The sequence below is a fragment of the Pecten maximus genome, chromosome 10 (genome assembly GCF_902652985.1).
Source record: "Pecten maximus chromosome 10, xPecMax1.1, whole genome shotgun sequence".
Taxonomy (NCBI): Eukaryota; Metazoa; Mollusca; class Bivalvia; order Pectinida; family Pectinidae; genus Pecten; species Pecten maximus.
In genome coordinates, this window is record NC_047024.1 from 23,707,618 (window position 1) to 23,731,025 (window position 23,408).

A 23,408-nucleotide genomic window follows, 5' to 3' on the forward strand; every position below is an offset into this window, starting at 1 on the left:
ACTTCAGTGTTTAATTTCTATACTGAGATCTTACATTTTTCAACTGATTTCTGTGAATCTCGATAGGTTGTATAACGATGATATCAAGTTGTGTTTGATGAGTTGGAGAGTATTGTTTACCGGTATTCCACAAACTGATAGAAAATTACACACTGTGCGATGGCTGTTGCCAGGGAGATGCGCAATCATTAAACTTTCTTGTACTTTACTGTAGCGTATGATTTGCTAAGATATTGATATCTTAACGATGTGATCATAATTATTTATCCTATAAAATCACGATATTAATATTTTTTCTGATGATTTACTCCATCAATGAATATTTACTCAGAATAAAACGATGATAAATACATTTGTACATATATAAATATACCAGCAGGTATATATGCTATATACATATATAGACATAAATACTGTAAACCTGGTAATTTTCGTCCTTGAGCAACACAGAACATATTTGTCCCGTTAAAATTCGCCCTAGATGGTTTTCAAGAAATATCCTTTTCCTCGTGTATAAAATCGAAAAATTCCGTTCGGAAATCTCAATACAGTTGCCCTCGGAATTCAGAAATGTTCGCCTTAGTCTTAAACTCGCCCTATCTTCAAAGGGCGAAAATGGCGAAAATTAAATGAATGGGAAAATTACCAGGTATACAGTTTATAGGCTCTAGTGAGTAATGACTCAAATATAGGTAATTGATCCTAACAAACAGATGTTCGCTGGATGCGTATTACTGGAAATAGATAATTGTTCATGTAGTAATAACGGCAGTATAGACAAATAAACTTGTTACCTGTCTGCACTGTCGTTATTACTATATGCCAATTATAGATTAATAGAGTACATCATATGTAGGGATTTCTCTATCCCACATACCTAACATATAATGGACTATTTTTCTCACACCTTTTTCGTGAAATGCATGGGGAAATTGATCCAACATGGCGAAACTATAAAAAAACACTTTGTATTTTTTTCTCGGTGACCGACAATAAAACCAATTATATATTTATAAAGATGGGAACAAATTATGGTATAACTTGAAAAATAAGCTGACTGTCAAAGTGTCAAGATAAGAGCAAATGTATTTTGATTAATGTTTGATGTTTTGTGGTGATCGGCTTTCCGGAAACTGTTTGACATAACGTCATATTCCTCCGCCTATGATTGCTTGCCCAACGAAACATATCTAGTCTTCCGCTGTAAAAATACATTCTCGACAAACAGTAACAATATGACTGAATCTATAAGTCAATGTTCACAATTGATAATTGGTTCAAATGGCACATAGACAAAATGAAAAGATGTATAAACAAACAGAAGTGTTTTCCCACTGACGTCACACAATAAAAAAAGGAATCCCGGAACTGCGGTCAATCGGTGCACCTATGTGGGGTAGAGATATCCCACATGGGTGGTACACATGCGACAAATTTATCTTACATATGTAAAGGTGTGAGAAATTATATATGTATCAATATATCGTGATATCTTTTCAGTCTGTGTGAAATTTCAACTATGTTTAATGTAAATAAAATGTATTAAAGATGGCATTTAACTTGTCTGTTTTGATTTACACACATCTTTGAACATTTTAGCTTGATAAAATAAACCTCATATTTTCATTGAATGCAAAAACTTCCATAAAACTGTATGACACGATTCATTCACTAAGCCAATGATTCAATGCGACTCTGTGTGATTGAATGGTTTCTTTGATTAATTTCTATTATGTCCCTACTTGACATTTCCATATTCGATCAGTCCTACTCTAACACAATCCTACAAAAAGATAAAATTCTCCGACCATGGTCCATCCACTGTGACCTTGGTCTCTTCATGGTGCTAAATATACCATCTATAACCATCCCCTCTTTTCAAATAAGATATTTATCTGCAGCATTCTGTTCGCGTTCTGTTTCAAATATCGATTCCAAAATTAACACCCCAAATTCTTGTGGAAAGCCGTTTCTCGTCTTTGTACGTATGATACAACCCAGTACACGTCCCTAGACTCTCCTTAAACAGGTAAATGCGAAATTCCAGATTTCCGGAAGTCACATTCGGAAGATATCCGTTACATATTTAAGGCTGGCTTGCAAGCTACACTTTAAATGAAACCAAAAACTATGTTATATATAGTTCCAGACCATTTAATGGTCCTGAAATAAGGTTAATATATAAGGAAAAATAACAAAAATGGACGATCAACTTCCTAGCAGCTTTCACCCTTTGCTGGGCTCTTCCGGTGTATATTGATATATGATTATATATCTTCAGTACAGCAATATTACTCTCTCCAACACACTGATTCCCCGGCTCGACTGGTCCATAACTGATTTGACTGGCTCTCTAACCTGAATAACTAGGTCGACTGACCCCCGATCAGGGTGCTCTTTATATTCAGGCTTATATTTAGGCAGAGACTACCTTAGCTAGTATGGTAGATCTTGCACCAGAGTACAACTGCTCGTATCACATATTTCTAATAAGTGTCCTTTATAAAAACAACCGAGTTCGTTCATCAGTGTTTTTACTTTAGTTAGGCTTTTTCGTCTAATGGGGTACTTTTGCAGATAAACAATATCCATTCACTATCGTGCTTCAAAATGATGACAAATGCCCAAATGAAGTCTAGTTGCCGTGGTCGGACCAAAGTTAAGTCGGTGGTTGCAGCATAGTCGACTGGACATGCGCACGGTAACTTCTTGTCTCTGTACACATGCGCATTACGTGTTACCAAAGATAGTTCACTCCTTTAGTAGACTATGGTCACTATAATGTCTGGCAAACACGCGCAACAATGAAGCATGACCTCTGTGTTGATAGGCATAATCTGAAACCTATACATATGCCATATACATGTGTGTGCCCTTTCGCTGTGTGATATGGCAATCTAAATAGTTCTCACTTGTATTGGTTTTCAATTGCCGTATATAATTAGTAAAACAATACAGCGGTTCTTTTTTCATGATTTACAGATATTTTCTCTCCAATTTCATAACATGGTTTCAGTGACGGCAGGGGGGTTGTTATCTGTAAAGAAAATAACCAAACACACATTGTAATGTCCTACTTCGTTTGAATAGGCTTTGTTGGATATATATTTCAATGAATTCATTTAATTATACTTCATCTCAAATTAAGCGTATGTATTGCAGTAATATTTTCGTTCGGAATGTTATTATTTAGAGAGCTAAACATGAAACCTAGTTAGATATTTTTTAACCTTTGGTTTTGACTTATAAAAAAACTCTTTATCATTATCCTTAATACGTTTAACATATTTAAATCAGCGAAAATTTGTATTTCGGTGTGTATCTTCTGTAAAATGAAAGAAAATCATCGTGGATTTCTCGTTTACAGTTAATACATCAAAGTGTAGGCAATTTCGTAGAAAGAAGTCGACTTAAGTACCTTTGAAAATGGTATAAAAGCGGAAGTGAAAGTAAAACTTGAATTTCAATCAAAACAAGGATGTATAGTATTGTAACAGCAATACAAAGTCCCCTGCCTGACCCAGGAGTGCAACTATTTATTTCTCATTTCTTAAACTACGTGTTATACTGATCACGTATACCAAGTTTCGTTAAAATCGGAGTAGTACTTTAGGATTGTCCGGAGACTCCTCAACCAATGTGAAGCCGGCGGCCATTTTGTAAAATGTTTTATTTTTTTTTTCGAAAAGAAAAATTAGGATGCACAACTACATGTTATACTGATCATGTATACCAAGTTTCGTTAAAATCGGAGTAGTACTTTAGGAGGAGTTGTCCGGACAAGCCTCAACCAATGAGAAGTCGGCGGCCATTTTGAAAATTGGGTTTTCGGAAAAAAATGAGATGCACAACTACATGTTATACTGATCATGAATACCAAGTTTCATTAAAATCGGAGTAGTACTTTAGGAGGAGTTGTCCGGACAAACCTCAACCAATGAGAAGCCGGCGGCCATTTTGTAAAATGTTTTTTTTTTCAAAAAGAAGAATTAGGATGCACAACTACATGTTATACTGATCATGTATACCAAGTTTCGTTAAAATCGTAGAAGTACTTTAGGAGGAGTTGTCCGGAGAAGCCTCAACCAATGAGAAGTCGGCGGCCGTTTTGAAAATTGGTTTTTCGGAAAAAAAAATGGGATGCACAACTACATGTTATACTGATCAAGAATACCAAGTTTCGTTAAAATCGGAGTAGTACTTAAGGAGGAGTTGTCCGGACAAGCCTCAACCAATGAGAAGCCGGCAGCCAGTTTGAAAAAGGAATTTTTGAAAAACAAAAAATGTGGGATGCACAACTACATGTTATACTGATCATGTATACCAAGTTTCGTTAAAATCGTAGATGCACTTTAGGAGGAGTTGTCCGGACAAGCCTCAACCAATGAGAAGTCGGCAGCCATTTTGTGAAATGTTTTTTTTTTTTTTTTTTTTTTCGAAAAGAAAAATTAGGATGCACAACTACATGTTATACTGATCATGTATACCAAGTTTCGTTAAAATCGGAGTAGTACTTTAGGCGGAGTTGTCCGGACAAGTCTCAACCAATGAGAAGCCGGCAGCCATTTTGAAAAACGAATTTTTGAAGAAAAAAAAGTGGGTAGCACAACTACATCCTATACTGGTCATGTATACCAAGTTTCGTTAAAATCGGAGTAGTACTTTAGGAGGAGTTGTCCGGACAAGTCTCAACCAATGAGAAGTCGGCGGCCATTTTGAAAATTGGTTTTTCGAAAAAAAAAAAAGAAAAAATGTGGGATGCACAACTGCATGTTATACTGGTCATGTATACCAAGTTTCATTAAAATCGGATTAGTACTTTAGAAGGAGTTGTCCGGACAACTATTGTGTGACAGACGGACAGACAGACGGACGAAGGGTAAACCTATAGGATAGTCCCCCCGTTTTTCAAACGGCAAGGGACTAACTAGTAAACACACGCATCATTAGCATGCAATCTACCATAACACACCAAGTTTTGCATTGCTGTCATGAAAATTCTTAAAAAGATCATCTTCCTGACATAGAGAATTATTAACTATTACAATATTTTTATCATAATTAATGGATTTTCTATCTTTTCTATTCTTACCTAATTCTTAATTACTTTTTAATATTGTTCGATTCTGCTCATGACAATAAATGGTTTTTAAAAAATAGTTAAATATTAATTTAAGAAATAAAGTACACGAAAGAAAACATACCATCCGAATTAATTTAATTTAAACCCACCTTTTGTCTTCGCCTCCAGATAGCTGTAGCGGTGTACAGAAACGGATTGATGGCGGCATTAATTGGTAGTACGAACACCATCACCCAGGCATACACGCCCCCAGGAATCTCCACCCGATATCTAGAAGCCAAACCTGGAACATATCACGTACAGGTCATATTTTGTTATAAAAGGATATTTTCATACTTCTTGATTGGCTTTAATACTGTGACACGATTCCCAATAAAACGTCATACTGTCTAGCCGTAAAAAGCTGGTAGACTAGGTGTTTTTAAAAATTATGGTGAATTACTTTCCCTTGTTATTGTCCACCACTGTCTTATATCTTATAAAGCAATTGAATCATAGGCAAGTAATTATAACAAGGATATATATTTTTAGATTTAAGATGAATAAATAAATAAATATGTTTACTTTTTTGTATCTTGTATTTTATTTTGTTTGATTAATATGTGGTAAAAATATAAAGTTGAATACATTTACAAATGTTTCATGTTCATGCCGTAGTATCTGTTGTTACAACAGTAAGATTCATGCAAGAGAACTGTATAGTGTGTTCTCGGGCGAAATCAGATAATATAGAGTATAAATCACGATCTTGACAAGACGTTATAAAAAGCAACATACCCATGATACCAATGGGACACCAACAGCAAAAGTCTGTCACTACCACAAAGAACAGAGTTATTGCAACATTCGTCTCTCTTTGGCGATTCTGTGATGATGTAACTCGTCTTCCACTGGTTCTGATACTTTTGAAAATACATATCTGACATACCACTATAATAGTGAAGATGATGCTGTTGAGATAAACAAATACAGCAAAGGAATATTCTGTTCCTGATTGGATGTCCTTTGTAAGAGGAAGGGCGAGGCATACACTTGATTGAGAGTAGAATTCGCCTTTGAAGTAGGATTGCAGAGTGACCGTAGGGATGATTGCCAGCGTTACGGAGACTATCCAGAATAACACTGAGACAATCAGTGCCATTCTCCATGAAATACTCCGTCGGGAGAGACGGGATAGGGGGAACATAATAACAATTAGTCTGTCTACTGAAACCATTAAAATAAGAAATGTCGACATTTCGCTGGATACACTAGATAGGATACCTGCCGTGGTACATAAAATGCTCTTTCTCCATTTCTGGTCATTCCAGGCATATACACCGTTATAATGCGCATCAACCATACCTATTATCAGAAGGTAGATACCCATTAGTAAATCAGAAATAGCCAAATTCAATGTGAACATTGAATAGTTCTTTGTAATGTTTTCTCTGTCAAAGAATATTCTGTAGACTATGACGGCAAGATTTCCTGTTAAAGCACAAATTCCAATTATCCAAAGGCAGGTTTTTAGAATATATGAACTTATCAAGGCATAACATGATGATATTGCATGACCTTTATATCTACAGGTGTCTGGGTTCCTATGACAAGTCTGCAATGATGATATTGGTTCAAAACACTCAGTCTCGGGTGTCGGCTTAACACAACAAACGAAGAGATTGGCAGTCAATATTTTCGTTAGGTTATATAAACCCTTAAACATATTTTCGGTCACTTTTATGTTGTTGCCCCGAATATTAATTTCAGAGAGTGTTCTTGGTAGACGTGGTAAATGGACCAATGAATTTAATGCCAGGTCTACTCTTAAAAGGTTCTCGGGTAAAGGTGATACGACAGCTGACTCATTATTCAATAGGTTTTGATGTCCAATTGAATTACTAACAACAAATACATCATTGGGAAGATCTACTAAGTTGTTGCAGTGCAGATATAAGTCAGTCAGTTTAGACAGCCCCATGAACAGATTAAATGGAATAGCTGCTATATTATTATGTGACAAATCTAGATACTGAAGTTCCGATAGACCATTGAAAAGGTTGTCCGGAAGAAGTATTATATCATTGTTGTTAAGGAAGAGGCGGCGAAGTTTAGATAGACCACTTAAGATATTATAAGGGATAAACACAAGGTTATTGTTGTATAGGTCGAGATAGGAAAGTTGAGAAAGTCCACTAAAAACGTTAGGAGGGAGAGTTAATATGTTATTCCAACGCAGACTAAGAACCCGTAGGTTAGTCAAGCCGTTGAATACATTATAAGGAAGAAATGTAATTTTATTCTTGTATAGGTCTAGGTAAGTGAGGTTTGACAGTCCATTGAATATGTCATTAGGAAGATATATTATGTTATTATTATACATTATAAGATGAGTAAGTTCTAACAAGTCCTTGAATATATTACCCGGAAGAACTGCTAAGTAATTATCGCCAATATCCAGAAGAGTAAGCTTGGACAGCCCAATGAATGTGTTATAAGGGAGACCTACAAGTCGATTATTAGATAATAGAAGAAGAGATAATTCTGACAAGTCTTCGAGTAGATTCGTTGGAAGAACGGTGATGTTACTATTACGTAAGTCCAGATACGTCCAACCACGTCGGAGATGCAGGCAAACAGTCGTAGATCTGATAACAGTTGCGTGGTACTGTAACAAACAAATATTACTGACATAATAACGAAGTCGTAATAGAAGCCCTTGGAAAAGGTACAAAGAAACTGATACCAGGTATCACGGAAGAGTAAGCATCCCATGCTTGCGCTTATATATCCCACAAGGAAATATATATATGCCAACTATTAGGATCATTAAGTACTGGCAAGTCTTTGAATATAAAATGATATTATATATTTATAAATATAAATTCAACATCAAAATGAAAAAGAAAACTGTCGTCACCAAACCGATACGTTCATCGCAATTAACAAATATACGCCATTTTAAGCATTCGTAGGTAAAAAAATAAATATGTAATGCCCGAAAAAGGATGAAAAAGAATGTCGTTTAAGCCAATAGTCGGTAAAGACAGGTTTCACTGTATAATGTTTGAATCAAAGCACGTTATATTGACAGTGTCTGTAAAATAACGGAATTGATTGATTTGAAAATACATTTCACAAATAAAATGTATGAGATATCAAAGCACTAAACGGGATGTTGAGATCAATCCCGATATACGATTCTCATTGGTTAGTCGTTTCGTTCTGAGTCTGAGTTCCATTTCAGTAGTATATAGTACATACTTACCACAATCTATTCCTGTGTCTCGTTCTAGGCAGTCTAAACAGCATTCGTATTTCTCAAGTTGATGATATGTTTCTGGTTGACAAGTTTTTTCTTCGGTCTCCGGACTATTCTCTATGTGAAAAAAACATTCAACACTTGAAAACTATTACCAGAGAAAGACCATTAAAAGAAAGTAATTATCAACAATTAAGAAATGATAATTTAGTTGAGATGAATATGATTTAACTTACTGTTGGAGCACTCCTCTATCATCGCCCTGCTTTCACGTAGTTTGTGGTTTCGACGTGGTAAAGAAACATCAGAACTGACAAAACTTTTGTTTCCGTTAAAGTCATTTTCCTATTCAATTTCCCTGGAGCTAAATTGATCCAAATTATCCACATTTTGCATCGAATTTGAGCTAACAGTAAAGGTAGTTACCAAGAAAACAAACCCCGTAATACCGCTTATCATTATTGCAGTGATATTTGTGACATAAAACACACTCTGATTCAGATGTGATTTTGTTTCAGCGAGTAAGTGGTTAAAACACCCCTAGCCAGCAATGTGAATGTCCTGGTGAAAATATCAATGTATGGTGATACATATATGTCGTGGACAAATGAACGATTTACAGAAAGTTTTCTTTGTGAGAGGAGCAATGTCGCGAAACAATAATCCTGGGGACAAAGGCTGTGTGTCAAAATTATCCTGGGTGGTGGAGCGATGTACTAAATAATTATTTGGGGGAGTTCAGTGATGTACTACATAATTATCATCGGGAGTTGAGCGTTGTCACCAAACAAATATCCGGGGGAGTGGAACACTGTCACAAATAATTATCCTGGTGAGTGGCGATGTACTAAATAATTATCTAGGCAAGTGGAATGATGTCACAAAACAATTATCATGGGGAGTGGAGCGATGTCACCAAGCAAATATCCGGGGGAGTGGAGCGATGTCACGAAACAATTATTGGGGGAATGCAGCGATGTTACAAAACAGTTATTCGAGGGATTGGAGCGATGTCACTAAACAAGCATCCTGGGTGAGTGAAGCGATGTCACAAAAAATTATTATCCGGAGAAGTGAAGTCAAACGATGTCACAAAACAGTTATCCGGTGGAGTAAAGCGATGTCACAAAATAATTATCTTGGGGAGTGGAACGATGTCACAAAACAATTATACTTGGCGAGTGGAGCGATGTCACAAAACAGTTATCCGAGGGAGTGGAGCACGGTCACAAAACAGTTATCTGAGGGAGTGGAGCACGGTCACAAAACAGTTATCCGAGGGAGTGGAACGATGTAACAAAACAGTTATCCGAGGGAGTGGAACGATGTAACAAAACAGTTATCCGAGGGAGTGGAACGATGTAACAAAAAAGTTATCTGAGGGAATGGAGCGATGTCACAAATACGTCCTTGAAGCGATATTACTCCTGCGGCTTGGAGTGATGTCCTAAAAATGTCATGGGGAGTGGAGTGATGTCACAGAACAAATGCCATTTGGAGTAGAGTGACGTTATGAAATATCCGACAGACCGGTGCTTTATCACAGAACAAATGTTCGGGACACTGATACTAAATCTAAGAGCAATATCCCAAAGAGTGAAGCGTTTTCCGTATATGTCCGGATAACTTGAGTTTGTCCCAGTTAAATTGACCTGGATTTGTCGTCGAAATATGTATAAGAGTGGCATTTGTAACATGAATCCAATTACTAATGGTCTTGTCACGGTGTACATGATAAACCTAGATAGGATTGTATTTAGCGCCATTTCGATGATCAGAGAAAACGACCATTTCGATAGGAATTAGTATTGGCATTTAACAGTAACATTTAAATTTGACCGCAACAATGCAAAACGTAATGTTTGTAAAGGTCAGATATGCCTAGTTGCTCAAATAAATCAGAAAAAATATCCAACAACCTATGTGTGTAAACGAAAAACTGTGCATATAACCAAGTATTCGAAAATTAGATAATTTCACCAGTGAAATTACATTTTATTATCACCAGGATGGTAGGGCGATTTCAAAGGAGACTCTACTGCCATCATAGAACCCATTTCTGTGCGACTATTACGACGTCAAAAAGCACATGTCCTTGAACATTGATACTGTTACAGAGCTCTCTCTGTGACGGAACTAATGTCCTAGACAGTGGATTATCTCTGCATATGTCCCTATAGTGGATACTGTTACAGAGCTCCCTTTGTGACGGAACCAATGTCCTAGAAAGTGGATTATCTCTGCATATGTCCCTATAGTGGATACTATTACAGAGCTCCCTCTGTGACGGAACTAATGTCCTAGAAAGTGGATTATCTTTGCATATGTCCCTATAGTGGATACTGTTACAGAGCTCCCTCTGTGACGGAACTAATGTCCTAGAAAGTGGATTATCTTTGCATATGTCTCTATATTGGATACTGTTACAGAGCTCCCTCTGTGACGGAACTAATGTCCTAGAAAGTGGATTATCTTTGCATATGTCCCTATAGTGATATAAGTCCATTGAGGTCAATTCATAGTTGCAAATCAATAGGAAGATGTTAATACGGACTTGCATTATATTCACAAAGCTTCCATCTCTACATTTTAAGAAACTATCATATCAAAGTAGCCAAAATTATTTATCGATTCTTGACACTTGAATAATATCAACAAACATGGTGATTATTTGCGCCATTGTTTTCCTCACAATATGCTACAGATCGTTTCACAATATTTCGCAACAGCTGCTGTGAATTGAACCTAATATATATCAAGATAATCACCAAATGAGGGTGTCACCTGACAGGAGAATTGAAATGTCATCTTTTTTTTTCACCTCTGCAAATGAGAGTTAAGAAAAATTGCCCCGAAATAGGATCTTTTCTAGACTAAATCATGTCCTTTCGCGTCACATTAACTTTTATTTAGAGTTACATCCCTTTCGCCATGTCGCAATACGCTGTACAACGTTGTCCCTACGTCTTCTGTCCTTTCCACTCTACTAATGTATACGTCGCGCGTGAAAATACAGTCTCGCGGTTGTTGTGCTAACTATTCACATTGTATAGGAACCACGGAACCAAATGATTTCCCAGAGACGATAATGTTAACGTTAACCACTGTTCTGCTTAAATGGAGTTTTCAACGCTAGTCCACTAGCCATTATTTTGAAGTATGTCATCTCCGAAAACTGTAAATAGATTGTTTAAAAGTCTACCTATTTGAGCTTTTTTTTCATAAGGGAGCCACCATCTTGTATTGAATTCAGCACCAACAATTCACCTCAATTTACAACAAAACTAACTCCCCCTGACAAAAACAGGCTAGATAAAAAAAAAAAATTTCCTATAGATTTTACATCTACATGAATTGTCTAGCCCTCTCATAGAACTTTGGAAACTTTTTCTCTCCTGAATATCCAATCAGTAGGACCCGATGCATTCACCTTCCTATTAAATCTTCTGCCCAAACGGGGGAAATCCACAGTCTATTTTTGATATGGTTCTGTGCTCGCTTTCTGTGATATATCAGAGTGCGATAAAATTGTTTGATTGTGGGAAAATTAAGCTACGGGTGTAAGTTATGAAAACTGACCCGGATAACCCCGACGGTTATTATACATGTGTAAATTGACCCCGAAATAGAATCTTTTCTAGACTAAATCATGTCCTTTCGCGTCACATTAACTTTTATTTAGAGTTACATCCCTTTCGCCATATTGCGATACGTTGTACAACGTTGTCCCTACGTCTTCTGTCCTTTCCACTCTACTAATATATACGTCGCGCGTGAAAATACAGTCTCGCGGGTAAAACTGGTCCTCGCAAAATGGTTCATAATTCTTCAATGCACACTTACGCATCAGCACTAAAAATTCTTACAGGCGATTTCCACCTTTACAGGACGATAACCTCACTGAATATATTCTTAGGTACCGTGAAAACGTGAAATCGGTATTGAATATAAGCCAGATTTGGTGCAGCTAGCGGTATCGCTTCTCGGCCTTTTGGCTAAGATCAAAGTGTAGTATCTGTTCTTATCAGCTTAATATCTGATACGTACCCCACCGGGGTACTTCGATATTAAACTGATTTTTGGACACAGGTGAGATGTCAGGGGCTTGCTCCGCTCTTTCCACGGGTTGGCCCGGTATTGCAGTACCTCCTGGAACGGCCCACTCCTCCCACGGGAGGAGATAACAAAAATTAACATAAGTTTCTCCCAAACCAAAAGTAGCCAACGGTATTGATTTCCTGATCACATAAAAGCACATTTCACTAGCCAATCACCCCTGACGACCTAAACGTGAAATAGCTACCTAACCACTCATAAAATGTCGCAACAAATACGTAGTAGATCAAATTGTTTGTAAAACACCAACGACAACAAGAGATGAGTAAAGTGCCTAAAACAATCGGTACTGCACGAAAAAATAGTGTGCCTCTTGACCTTGTATTATTGATTTTATACATATGCTGTAGAAGTGACAAATCTCGCTATTGTTGTGCTAACTATTCACATTGTATAGGAACCACGGAACCAAATGATTTCCCAGAGACGATAATGTTAACGTTAACCACTGTTCTGCTTAAATGGAGTTTTCAACGCTAGTCCACTAGCCATTATTTTGAAGTATGTCATCTCCGAAAACTGTAAATAGATTGTTTAAAAGTCTACCTATTTGAGCTTTTTTTTCATAAGGGAGCCACCATCTTGTATTGAATTCAGCACCAACAATTCACCTCAATTTACAACAAAACTAACTCCCCCTGACAAAAACAGGCTAGATAAAAAAAAAAAAATTTCCTATAGATTTTACATCTACATGAATTGTCTAGCCCTCTCATAGAACTTTGGAAACTTTTTCTCTCCTGAATATCCAATCAGTAGGACCCGATGCATTCACCTTCCTATTAAATCTTCTGCCCAAACGGGGGAAATCCACAGTCTATTTTTGATATGGTTCTGTGCTCGCTTTCTGTGATATATCAGAGTGCGATAAAATTGTTTGATTGTGGGAAAATTAAGCTACGGGTGTAAGTTATGAAAACTGACCCGGATAACCCCGACGGTTATTATACATGTGTAAATTGACCCCGAAATAGAATCTTTTCTAGACTAAATCATGTCCTTTCGCGTCACATTAACTTTTATTTAGAGTTACATCCCTTTCGCCATATTGCGATACGTTGTACAACGTTGTCCCTACGTCTTCTGTCCTTTCCACTCTACTAATATATACGTCGCGCGTGAAAATACAGTCTCGCGGGTAAAACTGGTCCTCGCAAAATGGTTCATAATTCTTCAATGCACACTTACGCATCAGCACTAAAAATTCTTACAGGCGATTTCGATCTTTACAGGACGATAACCTCACTGAATATATTCTTAGGTACCGTGAAAACGTGAAATCGGTATTGAATATAAGCCAGATTTGGTGTAGCTAGCAGTATCGCTTCTCGGCCTTTTGGCTAAGATCAAAGTGTAGTATCTGTTCTTATCAGCTTAATATCTGATACGTACCCCACCGGGGTACTTCGATATTAAACTGATTTTTGGACACAGGTGAGATGTCAGGGGCTTGCTCCGCTCTTACCACGGGTTGGCCCGGTATTGCAGTACCTCCGGGAACGGCCCACTCCTCCCACTGGAGGAGATAACTAAAATTAACATTAGTTTCTCCCAAACCAAAAGTAGCCAACGGTATTGATTTCCTGATCACATAAAAGCACATTTCACTAGCCAATCACCCCTGACGACCTAAACGTGAAATAGCTACCTAACCACTCATAAAATGTCGCAACAAATACGTAGTAGATCAAATTGTTTGTAAAACACCAACGACAACAAGAGATGAGTAAAGTGCCTAAAACAATCGGTACTGCACGAAAAAATAGTGTGCCTCTTGACCTTGTATTATTGATTTTATACATATGCTGTAGAAGTGACAAATCTCGCTATTGTTGTGCTAACTATTCACATTGTATAGGAACCACGGAACCAAATGATTTCCCAGAGACGATAATGTTAACGTTAACCACTGTTCTGCTTAAATGGAGTTTTCAACGCTAGTCCACTAGCCATTATTTTGAAGTATGTCATCTCCGAAAACTGTAAATAGATTGTTTAAAAGTCTACCTATTTGAGCTTTTTTTTCATAAGGGAGCCACCATCTTGTATTGAATTCAGCACCAACAATTCACCTCAATTTACAACAAAACTAACTCCCCCTGACAAAAACAGGCTAGATAAAAAAAAAAAATTTCCTATAGATTTTACATCTACATGAATTGTCTAGCCCTCTCATAGAACTTTGGAAACTTTTTCTCTCCTGAATATCCAATCAGTAGGACCCGATGCATTCACCTTCCTATTAAATCTTCTGCCCAAACGGGGAAAATCCACAGTCTATTTTTGATATGGTTCTGTGCTCGCTTTCTGTGATATATCAGAGTGCGATAAAATTGTTTGATTGTGGGAAAATTAAGCTACGAGTGTAAGTTATGAAAACTGACCCGGATAACCCCGACGGTTATTATACATGTGTAAATTGACCCCGAAATAGAATCTGTTCTAGACGAAATCATGTCCTTTCGCGTCACATGAACTTTTATTTAGAGTTACATCCCTTTCGCCATATCGCGATACGTTGTACAACGTTGTCCCTACGTCTTCTGTCCTTTCCACTCTACTAATATATACGTCGCGCGTGAAAATACAGTCTCGCGGGTAAAACTGGTCCTCGCAAAATGGTTCATAATTCTTCAATGCACACTTACGCATCAGCACTAAAAATTCTTACAGGCGATTTCGATCTTTACAGGACGATAACCTCACTGAATATATTCTTAGGTACCGTGAAAACGTGAAATCGGTATTGAATATAAGCCAGATTTGGTGTAGCTAGCGGTATCGCTTCTCGGCCTTTTGGCTAAGATCAAAGTGTAGTATCTGTTCTTATCAGCTTAATATCTGATACGTACCCCACCGGGGTACTTCGATATTAAACTGATTTTTGGACACAGGTGAGATGTCAGGGGCTTGCTCCGCTCTTACCACGGGTTGGCCCGGTATTGCAGTACCTCCGGGAACGGCCCACTCCTCCCACTGGAGGAGATAACTAAAATTAACATTAGTTTCTCCCAAACCAAAAGTAGCCAACGGTATTGATTTCCTGATCACATAAAAGCACATTTCACTAGCCAATCACCCCTGACGACCTAAACGTGAAATAGCTACCTAACCACTCATAAAATGTCGCAACAAATACGTAGTAGATCAAATTGTTTGTAAAACACCAACGACAACAAGAGATGAGTAAAGTGCCTAAAACAATCGGTACTGCACGAAAAAATAGTGTGCCTCTTGACCTTGTATTATTGATTTTATACATATGCTGTAGAAGTGACAAATCTCGCTATTGTTGTGCTAACTATTCACATTGTATAGGAACCACGGAACCAAATGATTTCCCAGAGACGATAATGTTAACGTTAACCACTGTTCTGCTTAAATGGAGTTTTCAACGCTAGTCCACTAGCCATTATTTTGAAGTATGTCATCTCCGAAAACTGTAAATAGATTGTTTAAAAGTCTACCTATTTGAGCTTTTTTTTCATAAGGGAGCCACCATCTTGTATTGAATTCATCACCAAAAATTCACCTCAATTTACAACAAAACTAACTCCCCCTGACAAAAACAGGCTAGATAAAAAAAAAAAAATTTCCTATAGATTTTACATCTACATGAATTGTCTAGCCCTCTCATAGAACTTTGGAAACTTTTTCTCTCCTGAATATCCAATCAGTAGGACCCGATGCATTCACCTTCCTATTAAATCTTCTGCCCAAACGGGGGAAATCCACAGTCTATTTTTGATATGGTTCTGTGCTCGCTTTCTGTGATATATCAGAGTGCGATAAAATTGTTTGATTGTGGGAAAATTAAGCTACGAGTGTAAGTTATGAAAACTGACCCGGATAACCCCGACGGTTATTAAACATGTGTAAATTGACCCCGAAATAGAATCTTTTCTAGACTAAATCATGTCCTTTCGCGTCACATTAACTTTTATTTAGAGTTACATCCCTTTCGCCATATCGCGATACGTTGTACAACGTTGTCCCTACGTCTTCTGTCCTTTCCACTCTACTAATATATACGTCGCGCGTGAAAATACAGTCTCGCGGGTAAAACTGGTCCTCGCAAAATGGTTCATAATTCTTCAATGCACACTTACGCATCAGCACTAAAAATTCTGACAGGCGATTTCCACCTTTACAGGACGATAACCTCACTGAATATATTCTTAGGTACCGTGAAAACGTGAAATCGGTATTGAATATAAGCCAGATTTGGTGTAGCTAGCAGTATCGCTTCTCGGCCTTTTGGCTAAGATCAAAGTGTAGTATCTGTTCTTATCAGCTTAATATCTGATACGTACCCCACTGGGGTACTTCGATATTAAACTGATTTTTGGACACAGGTGAGATGTCAGGGGCTTGCTCCGCTCTTACCACGGGTTGGCCCGGTATTGCAGTACCTCCGGGAACGGCCCACTCCTCCCACTGGAGGAGATAACTAAAATTAACATTAGTTTCTCCCAAACCAAAAGTAGCCAACGGTATTGATTTCCTGATCACATAAAAGCACATTTCACTAGCCAATCACCCCTGACGACCTAAACGTGAAATAGCTACCTAACCACTCATAAAATGTCGCAACAAATACGTAGTAGATCAAATTGTTTGTAAAACACCAACGACAACAAGAGATGAGTAAAGTGCCTAAAACAATCGGTACTGCACGAAAAAATAGTGTGCCTCTTGACCTTGTATTATTGATTTTATACATATGCTGTAGAAGTGACAAATCTCGCTATTGTTGTGCTAACTATTCACATTGTATAGGAACCACGGAACCAAATGATTTCCCAGAGACGATAATGTTAACGTTAACCACTGTTCTGCTTAAATGGAGTTTTCAACGCTAGTCCACTAGCCATTATTTTGAAGTATGTCATCTCCGAAAACTGTAAATAGATTGTTTAAAAGTCTACCTATTTGAGCTTTTTTTTCATAAGGGAGCCACCATCTTGTATTGAATTCAGCACCAACAATTCACCTCAATTTACAACAAAACTAACTCCCCCTGACAAAAACAGGCTAGATAAAAAAAAAAAAATTTCCTATAGATTTTACATCTACATGAATTGTCTAGCCCTCTCATAGAACTTTGGAAACTTTTTCTCTCCTGAATATCCAATCAGTAGGACCCGATGCATTCACCTTCCTATTAAATCTTCTGCCCAAACGGGGGAAATCCACAGTCTATTTTTGATATGGTTCTGTGCTCGCTTTCTGTGATATATCAGAGTGCGATAAAATTGTTTGATTGTGGGAAAATTAAGCTACGGGTGTAAGTTATGAAAACTGACCCGGATAACCCCGACGGTTATTATACATGTGTAAATTGACCCCGAAATAGAATCTTTTCTAGACTAAATCATGTCCTTTCGCGTCACATTAACTTTTATTTAGAGTTACATCCCTTTCGCCATATTGCGATACGTTGTACAACGTTGTCCCTACGTCTTCTGTCCTTTCCACTCTACTAATATATACGTCGCGCGTGAAAATACAGTCTCGCGGGTAAAACTGGTCCTCGCAAAATGGTTCATAATTCTTCAATGCACACTTACGCATCAGCACTAAAAATTCTTACAGGCGATTTCGATCTTTACAGGACGATAACCTCACTGAATATATTCTTAGGTACCGTGAAAACGTGAAATCGGTATTGAATATAAGCCAGATTTGGTGTAGCTAGCAGTATCGCTTCTCGGCCTTTTGGCTAAGATCAAAGTGTAGTATCTGTTCTTATCAGCTTAATATCTGATACGTACCCCACCGGGGTACTTCGATATTAAACTGATTTTTGGACACAGGTGAGATGTCAGGGGCTTGCTCCGCTCTTACCACGGGTTGGCCCGGTATTGCAGTACCTCCGGGAACGGCCCACTCCTCCCACTGGAGGAGATAACTAAAATTAACATTAGTTTCTCCCAAACCAAAAGTAGCCAACGGTATTGATTTCCTGATCACATAAAAGCACATTTCACTAGCCAATCACCCCTGACGACCTAAACGTGAAATAGCTACCTAACCACTCATAAAATGTCGCAACAAATACGTAGTAGATCAAATTGTTTGTAAAACACCAACGACAACAAGAGATGAGTAAAGTGCCTAAAACAATCGGTACTGCACGAAAAAATAGTGTGCCTCTTGACCTTGTATTATTGATTTTATACATATGCTGTAGAAGTGACAAATCTCGCTATTGTTGTGCTAACTATTCACATTGTATAGGAACCACGGAACCAAATGATTTCCCAGAGACGATAATGTTAACGTTAACCACTGTTCTGCTTAAATGGAGTTTTCAACGCTAGTCCACTAGCCATTATTTTGAAGTATGTCATCTCCGAAAACTGTAAATAGATTGTTTAAAAGTCTACCTATTTGAGCTTTTTTTTCATAAGGGAGCCACCATCTTGTATTGAATTCAGCACCAACAATTCACCTCAATTTACAACAAAACTAACTCCCCCTGACAAAAACAGGCTAGATAAAAAAAAAAAAATTTCCTATAGATTTTACATCTACATGAATTGTCTAGCCCTCTCATAGAACTTTGGAAACTTTTTCTCTCCTGAATATCCAATCAGTAGGACCCGATGCATTCACCTTCCTATTAAATCTTCTGCCCAAACGGGGGAAATCCACAGTCTATTTTTGATATGGTTCTGTGCTCGCTTTCTGTGATATATCAGAGTGCGATAAAATTGTTTGATTGTGGGAAAATTAAGCTACGGGTGTAAGTTATGAAAACTGACCCGGATAACCCCGACGGTTATTATACATGTGTAAATTGACCCCGAAATAGAATCTTTTCTAGACTAAATCATGTCCTTTCGCGTCACATTAACTTTTATTTAGAGTTACATCCCTTTCGCCATATTGCGATACGTTGTACAACGTTGTCCCTACGTCTTCTGTCCTTTCCACTCTACTAATATATACGTCGCGCGTGAAAATACAGTCTCGCGGGTAAAACTGGTCCTCGCAAAATGGTTCATAATTCTTCAATGCACACTTACGCATCAGCACTAAAAATTCTTACAGGCGATTTCGATCTTTACAGGACGATAACCTCACTGAATATATTCTTAGGTACCGTGAAAACGTGAAATCGGTATTGAATATAAGCCAGATTTGGTGTAGCTAGCAGTATCGCTTCTCGGCCTTTTGGCTAAGATCAAAGTGTAGTATCTGTTCTTATCAGCTTAATATCTGATACGTACCCCACCGGGGTACTTCGATATTAAACTGATTTTTGGACACAGGTGAGATGTCAGGGGCTTGCTCCGCTCTTACCACGGGTTGGCCCGGTATTGCAGTACCTCCGGGAACGGCCCACTCCTCCCACTGGAGGAGATAACTAAAATTAACATTAGTTTCTCCCAAACCAAAAGTAGCCAACGGTATTGATTTCCTGATCACATAAAAGCACATTTCACTAGCCAATCACCCCTGACGACCTAAACGTGAAATAGCTACCTAACCACTCATAAAATGTCGCAACAAATACGTAGTAGATCAAATTGTTTGTAAAACACCAACGACAACAAGAGATGAGTAAAGTGCCTAAAACAATCGGTACTGCACGAAAAAATAGTGTGCCTCTTGACCTTGTATTATTGATTTTATACATATGCTGTAGAAGTGACAAATCTCGCTATTGTTGTGCTAACTATTCACATTGTATAGGAACCACGGAACCAAATGATTTCCCAGAGACGATAATGTTAACGTTAACCACTGTTCTGCTTAAATGGAGTTTTCAACGCTAGTCCACTAGCCATTATTTTGAAGTATGTCATCTCCGAAAACTGTAAATAGATTGTTTAAAAGTCTACCTATTTGAGCTTTTTTTTCATAAGGGAGCCACCATCTTGTATTGAATTCAGCACCAACAATTCACCTCAATTTACAACAAAACTAACTCCCCCTGACAAAAACAGGCTAGATAAAAAAAAAAAAATTTCCTATAGATTTTACATCTACATGAATTGTCTAGCCCTCTCATAGAACTTTGGAAACTTTTTCTCTCCTGAATATCCAATCAGTAGGACCCGATGCATTCACCTTCCTATTAAATCTTCTGCCCAAACGGGGGAAATCCACAGTCTATTTTTGATATGGTTCTGTGCTCGCTTTCTGTGATATATCAGAGTGCGATAAAATTGTTTGATTGTGGGAAAATTAAGCTACGGGTGTAAGTTATGAAAACTGACCCGGATAACCCCGACGGTTATTATACATGTGTAAATTGACCCCGAAATAGAATCTTTTCTAGACTAAATCATGTCCTTTCGCGTCACATTAGCTTTATTAGAGTTACATCCCTTTCGCCATATTGCGATACGTTGTACAACGTTGTCCCTACGTCTTCTGTCCTTCAAATTAAATAGTCGCCGGAAATATTGCAAAAAAAAGGTCCCGAAAAAAAGGTTTCTAAATTTTAGATACCCTCGAATAAAATTCTTAAGGGTTTTTAACTTTAAGGAAAACCACTGAAATATTCCTTCCGGAAAAAGGGAAAAGGGTTAAATTAACCGTTTTGTAAGATTTTCCCCCTTCCCCCTTTTGGAAAAATCAAATGTATAATTTTTTTAAAATACTATGCCCCCTTTTTTTTTTAAAAAATTTAACCCGGGAATTCACTTTCCCCCTTTTCCCCCTTGCCCAGCAGTACCCAACCCCCCCCTTCCCCCTTAGGGGAACTAAAATTTAAAATTGTTTTTTCCCAAACCAAAAGTAGCCAAGGTTTTTTCCCATAATGCCACACCCAAAAACCCCCAGCCCCAAAGTGAAATGGTCCTTCTTTTTTAAATGTAAAAAATTTTTTAAAAAACAAAAGGTGTAAAGGTAAAACGGGCGAAAAAAAGTTCCCCTGAAATTTTAAATTTTTTTTTTTTTCTTAAAAACCAATTCCTTTTTTGGGGTAAAATTCCTTTTAGGGAACCCCCCCCAAAAGTTCCCGAAAATTTTAACGTTCCCTTTTTTTTCCCTTAAATTTTCCGCTTTACACCCTTTTTGGGGGTTTTCCTCCCAAAATGTAAAAAATTTTTAATCTATATTTGGGTTTTTTTTTTTGGGACCCACTTTTTTATTCCCCCCCAAAAAAAATCAAATTTAACAAATTCCCCCAAAAAGGGGAAAAAAAAAAAATTTTTTTTTCCTCGAAGCCCCCCCTCCTAAAGGGGAAATTTTTTTTTCCAACAAACCCCAGATTATTCCAAAATTTCCCCCAAGGGGGGAAACCCGCATTTTTTTTTTGTTTTTCCCTTAATTCAACAAAAATTGTTTGATTGTGGGGAAAAAAACGGGAAAAATTTAAAAATGCCCTAACCCCCCGGTTTTTAAAGGAAATTTTCCCCCCTTTTTTTGATAAAACATGCCTTTTGGCAAATTTTTTTTAATTTTACCCTTTGCCAATTTCCATAGTTTAAACGTTGTTCCCTAACCCTTTTTCCCTTTTTTATAATTTCCGCCGGGGTTAGCTTTTTAAAAACCCCCAAAAAAAGGGATAATTTTTAAAAACCCTACCTAAAAAAAAATTTTTTCCCCCTTTGATTTACAACATAAACCTCCAATAATTTTTCCAAAAAAAGATAAAAAAAAATTTTTGAAATGGTTTTTAAAAAACTTTTCTCCCTTTCAAAAGGGGCCCCCCCTTTTTTTAAAAAGTAAAGTCCCCTTTCCCGGGGGGATTTGGGGGGGGGGAAAATAAAATTTAAAAAGTTTTTTCCCCCCAAAAAACCCGGATTTTTCCCAACTAAAACCTTTCCTACCAATACCCCCCAAAATAAACAAAAACCCTCCCCCTCATAAAAAAAACAAATTGCCCCCTTTTTGTCCCCCAAAAAAATGTAAAACCTAAAAATCGGGCTGCCAAAAAAAGGGGCCTCATTTTTTTTTTTTACAATTTCTTTAATAAAATCGCTTGTTTTGGGAAATTCCCTTTTAACCCCGGAACCCAAAAAAATTGAAATAAATTTGTTAACCAGGGCGCTTTGGGTTTTCCAAAAATGTATACCTTTTTTATAAATTTATTCCAAAAGGAAATGTTTTTAAACTATTTTGAGTTTTTTTCAAAGGGGGCCCCCCTTTTTTTTGCCCAACAATACCTCAAAAAAAACTTCCCCCCCGAAAAAACTAAAAAAAAAAAATTTCCAAAAAATCCATTAATTTCCTACCCTAAAATTTAACTTTTTCCCCTTGAAATCCCTCTAACCCGAATTCCCCCCTATTAATCTTTCCCCCCCCAAAAAAAACACATTTTGTTTTTCCCTTTTTGGTAATTGAATAAAAAAATTGTTTTTTTTGGGGTTTAACTACGGTTTAAGTTTTAAACTGCCCCCCCCACTTAATTGGAAAAACCCCAAAAAACCTGGGGTTTTGTCCTTCCGTTTTTAAAATTTTTTTTTTTAATTTACCCCTTTGATATTCCCCAAAAAAGTTGTTATTTTTCCTTTCCCCCCCTTTTTAAACCCCGTGAAAATCAGCCCTAAAAAAATTTTCCCCCAAAAATTTTAAACTTAATCCCCTTACCAACACTAAAAAAAAAAAATTTCATTTTACAACATAACCCCTTATACTTGGAAAAATCTGAAATCATTATAAACCCCTTTTTTCTAATTTTTCCCCGGGGTTTTAAAAAAGTTGTTTTTCTTATATTTTAATCGATTTTAAGTGGTATTTTAATTATTTTTGGGCCGGAACAGGGTTTTTTTGGGGTTTTCCCGGGGGTTTCAGACCCCCAAAGGCCCCTCCTCCCCTAAATAAAAAATTAACTTTTTTCTTTTTTAAAAAAAATTTCCATTTTTTTTTTCAAAAAAATCCTAACACCCCCGAACCCCCCTGAAAAAGTCCTAACCCTCATAAAATGTCGCAAAAATTAAGGATCTTTTTTTAAAACAACCCAAAAAAAAAAAGTCCTAAAAACGTGAAAAAATGGGTTTACCGATTTTG

The 23,408-nt window shown here is 37.3% G+C and overlaps 1 protein-coding gene and 6 non-coding genes across 7 annotated transcripts; 6 read left to right on the plus strand and 1 right to left on the minus strand.

Annotated features, from left to right (window-relative positions):
* Positions 1 to 240: 240 nt before the first annotated feature.
* LOC117336602 (G-protein coupled receptor GRL101-like) lies at positions 241 to 7,999 on the minus strand. The gene is made up of 4 exons (XM_033897214.1): positions 7,988 to 7,999; positions 5,861 to 7,730; positions 5,233 to 5,366; positions 241 to 3,037 (listed from the first exon to the last, which is right to left on the minus strand). The coding sequence occupies exons 1-4, from the start codon at positions 7,997 to 7,999 to the stop codon at positions 2,942 to 2,944; spliced, it is 2,112 nt and encodes a 703-aa protein (XP_033753105.1). The 3' UTR covers positions 241 to 2,941.
* A 4,300-nt stretch (positions 8,000 to 12,299) lies between these two features.
* On the plus strand, positions 12,300 to 12,492 carry LOC117336945. Its single transcript, XR_004534725.1, has one exon. It is a non-coding gene; the product is annotated as a U2 spliceosomal RNA (small nuclear RNA).
* A 1,268-nt stretch (positions 12,493 to 13,760) lies between these two features.
* LOC117336939 lies at positions 13,761 to 13,953 on the plus strand. Its single transcript, XR_004534719.1, has one exon. It is a non-coding gene; the product is annotated as a U2 spliceosomal RNA (small nuclear RNA).
* Positions 13,954 to 15,220: 1,267 nt separating this feature from the next.
* On the plus strand, positions 15,221 to 15,413 carry LOC117336940. Its single transcript, XR_004534720.1, has one exon. It is a non-coding gene; the product is annotated as a U2 spliceosomal RNA (small nuclear RNA).
* A 1,268-nt stretch (positions 15,414 to 16,681) lies between these two features.
* On the plus strand, positions 16,682 to 16,874 carry LOC117336938. The gene has a single exon (XR_004534718.1). It is a non-coding gene; the product is annotated as a U2 spliceosomal RNA (small nuclear RNA).
* A 1,268-nt stretch (positions 16,875 to 18,142) lies between these two features.
* On the plus strand, positions 18,143 to 18,335 carry LOC117336941. Its single transcript, XR_004534721.1, has one exon. It is a non-coding gene; the product is annotated as a U2 spliceosomal RNA (small nuclear RNA).
* Positions 18,336 to 19,603: 1,268 nt separating this feature from the next.
* On the plus strand, positions 19,604 to 19,796 carry LOC117336942. The gene has a single exon (XR_004534722.1). It is a non-coding gene; the product is annotated as a U2 spliceosomal RNA (small nuclear RNA).
* The last annotated feature ends 3,612 nt before the right edge of the window (positions 19,797 to 23,408 follow it).

What these genes read in the sequence shown, in the direction of transcription:
- LOC117336602 (XM_033897214.1), bottom strand. An exon ending in GTGTCCCATTGGTATCATGG is followed by an intron (nt 5,367 to 5,860) that starts GTATGTTGCTTT and finishes GATATGTTCCAG; the next exon opens with GTTTGGCTTCTAGATATCGG. An exon ending in TCTGGAGGCGAAGACAAAAG is followed by an intron (nt 3,038 to 5,232) that starts GTGGGTTTAAAT and finishes TTTTCTTTACAG; the next exon opens with ATAACAACCCCCCTGCCGTC.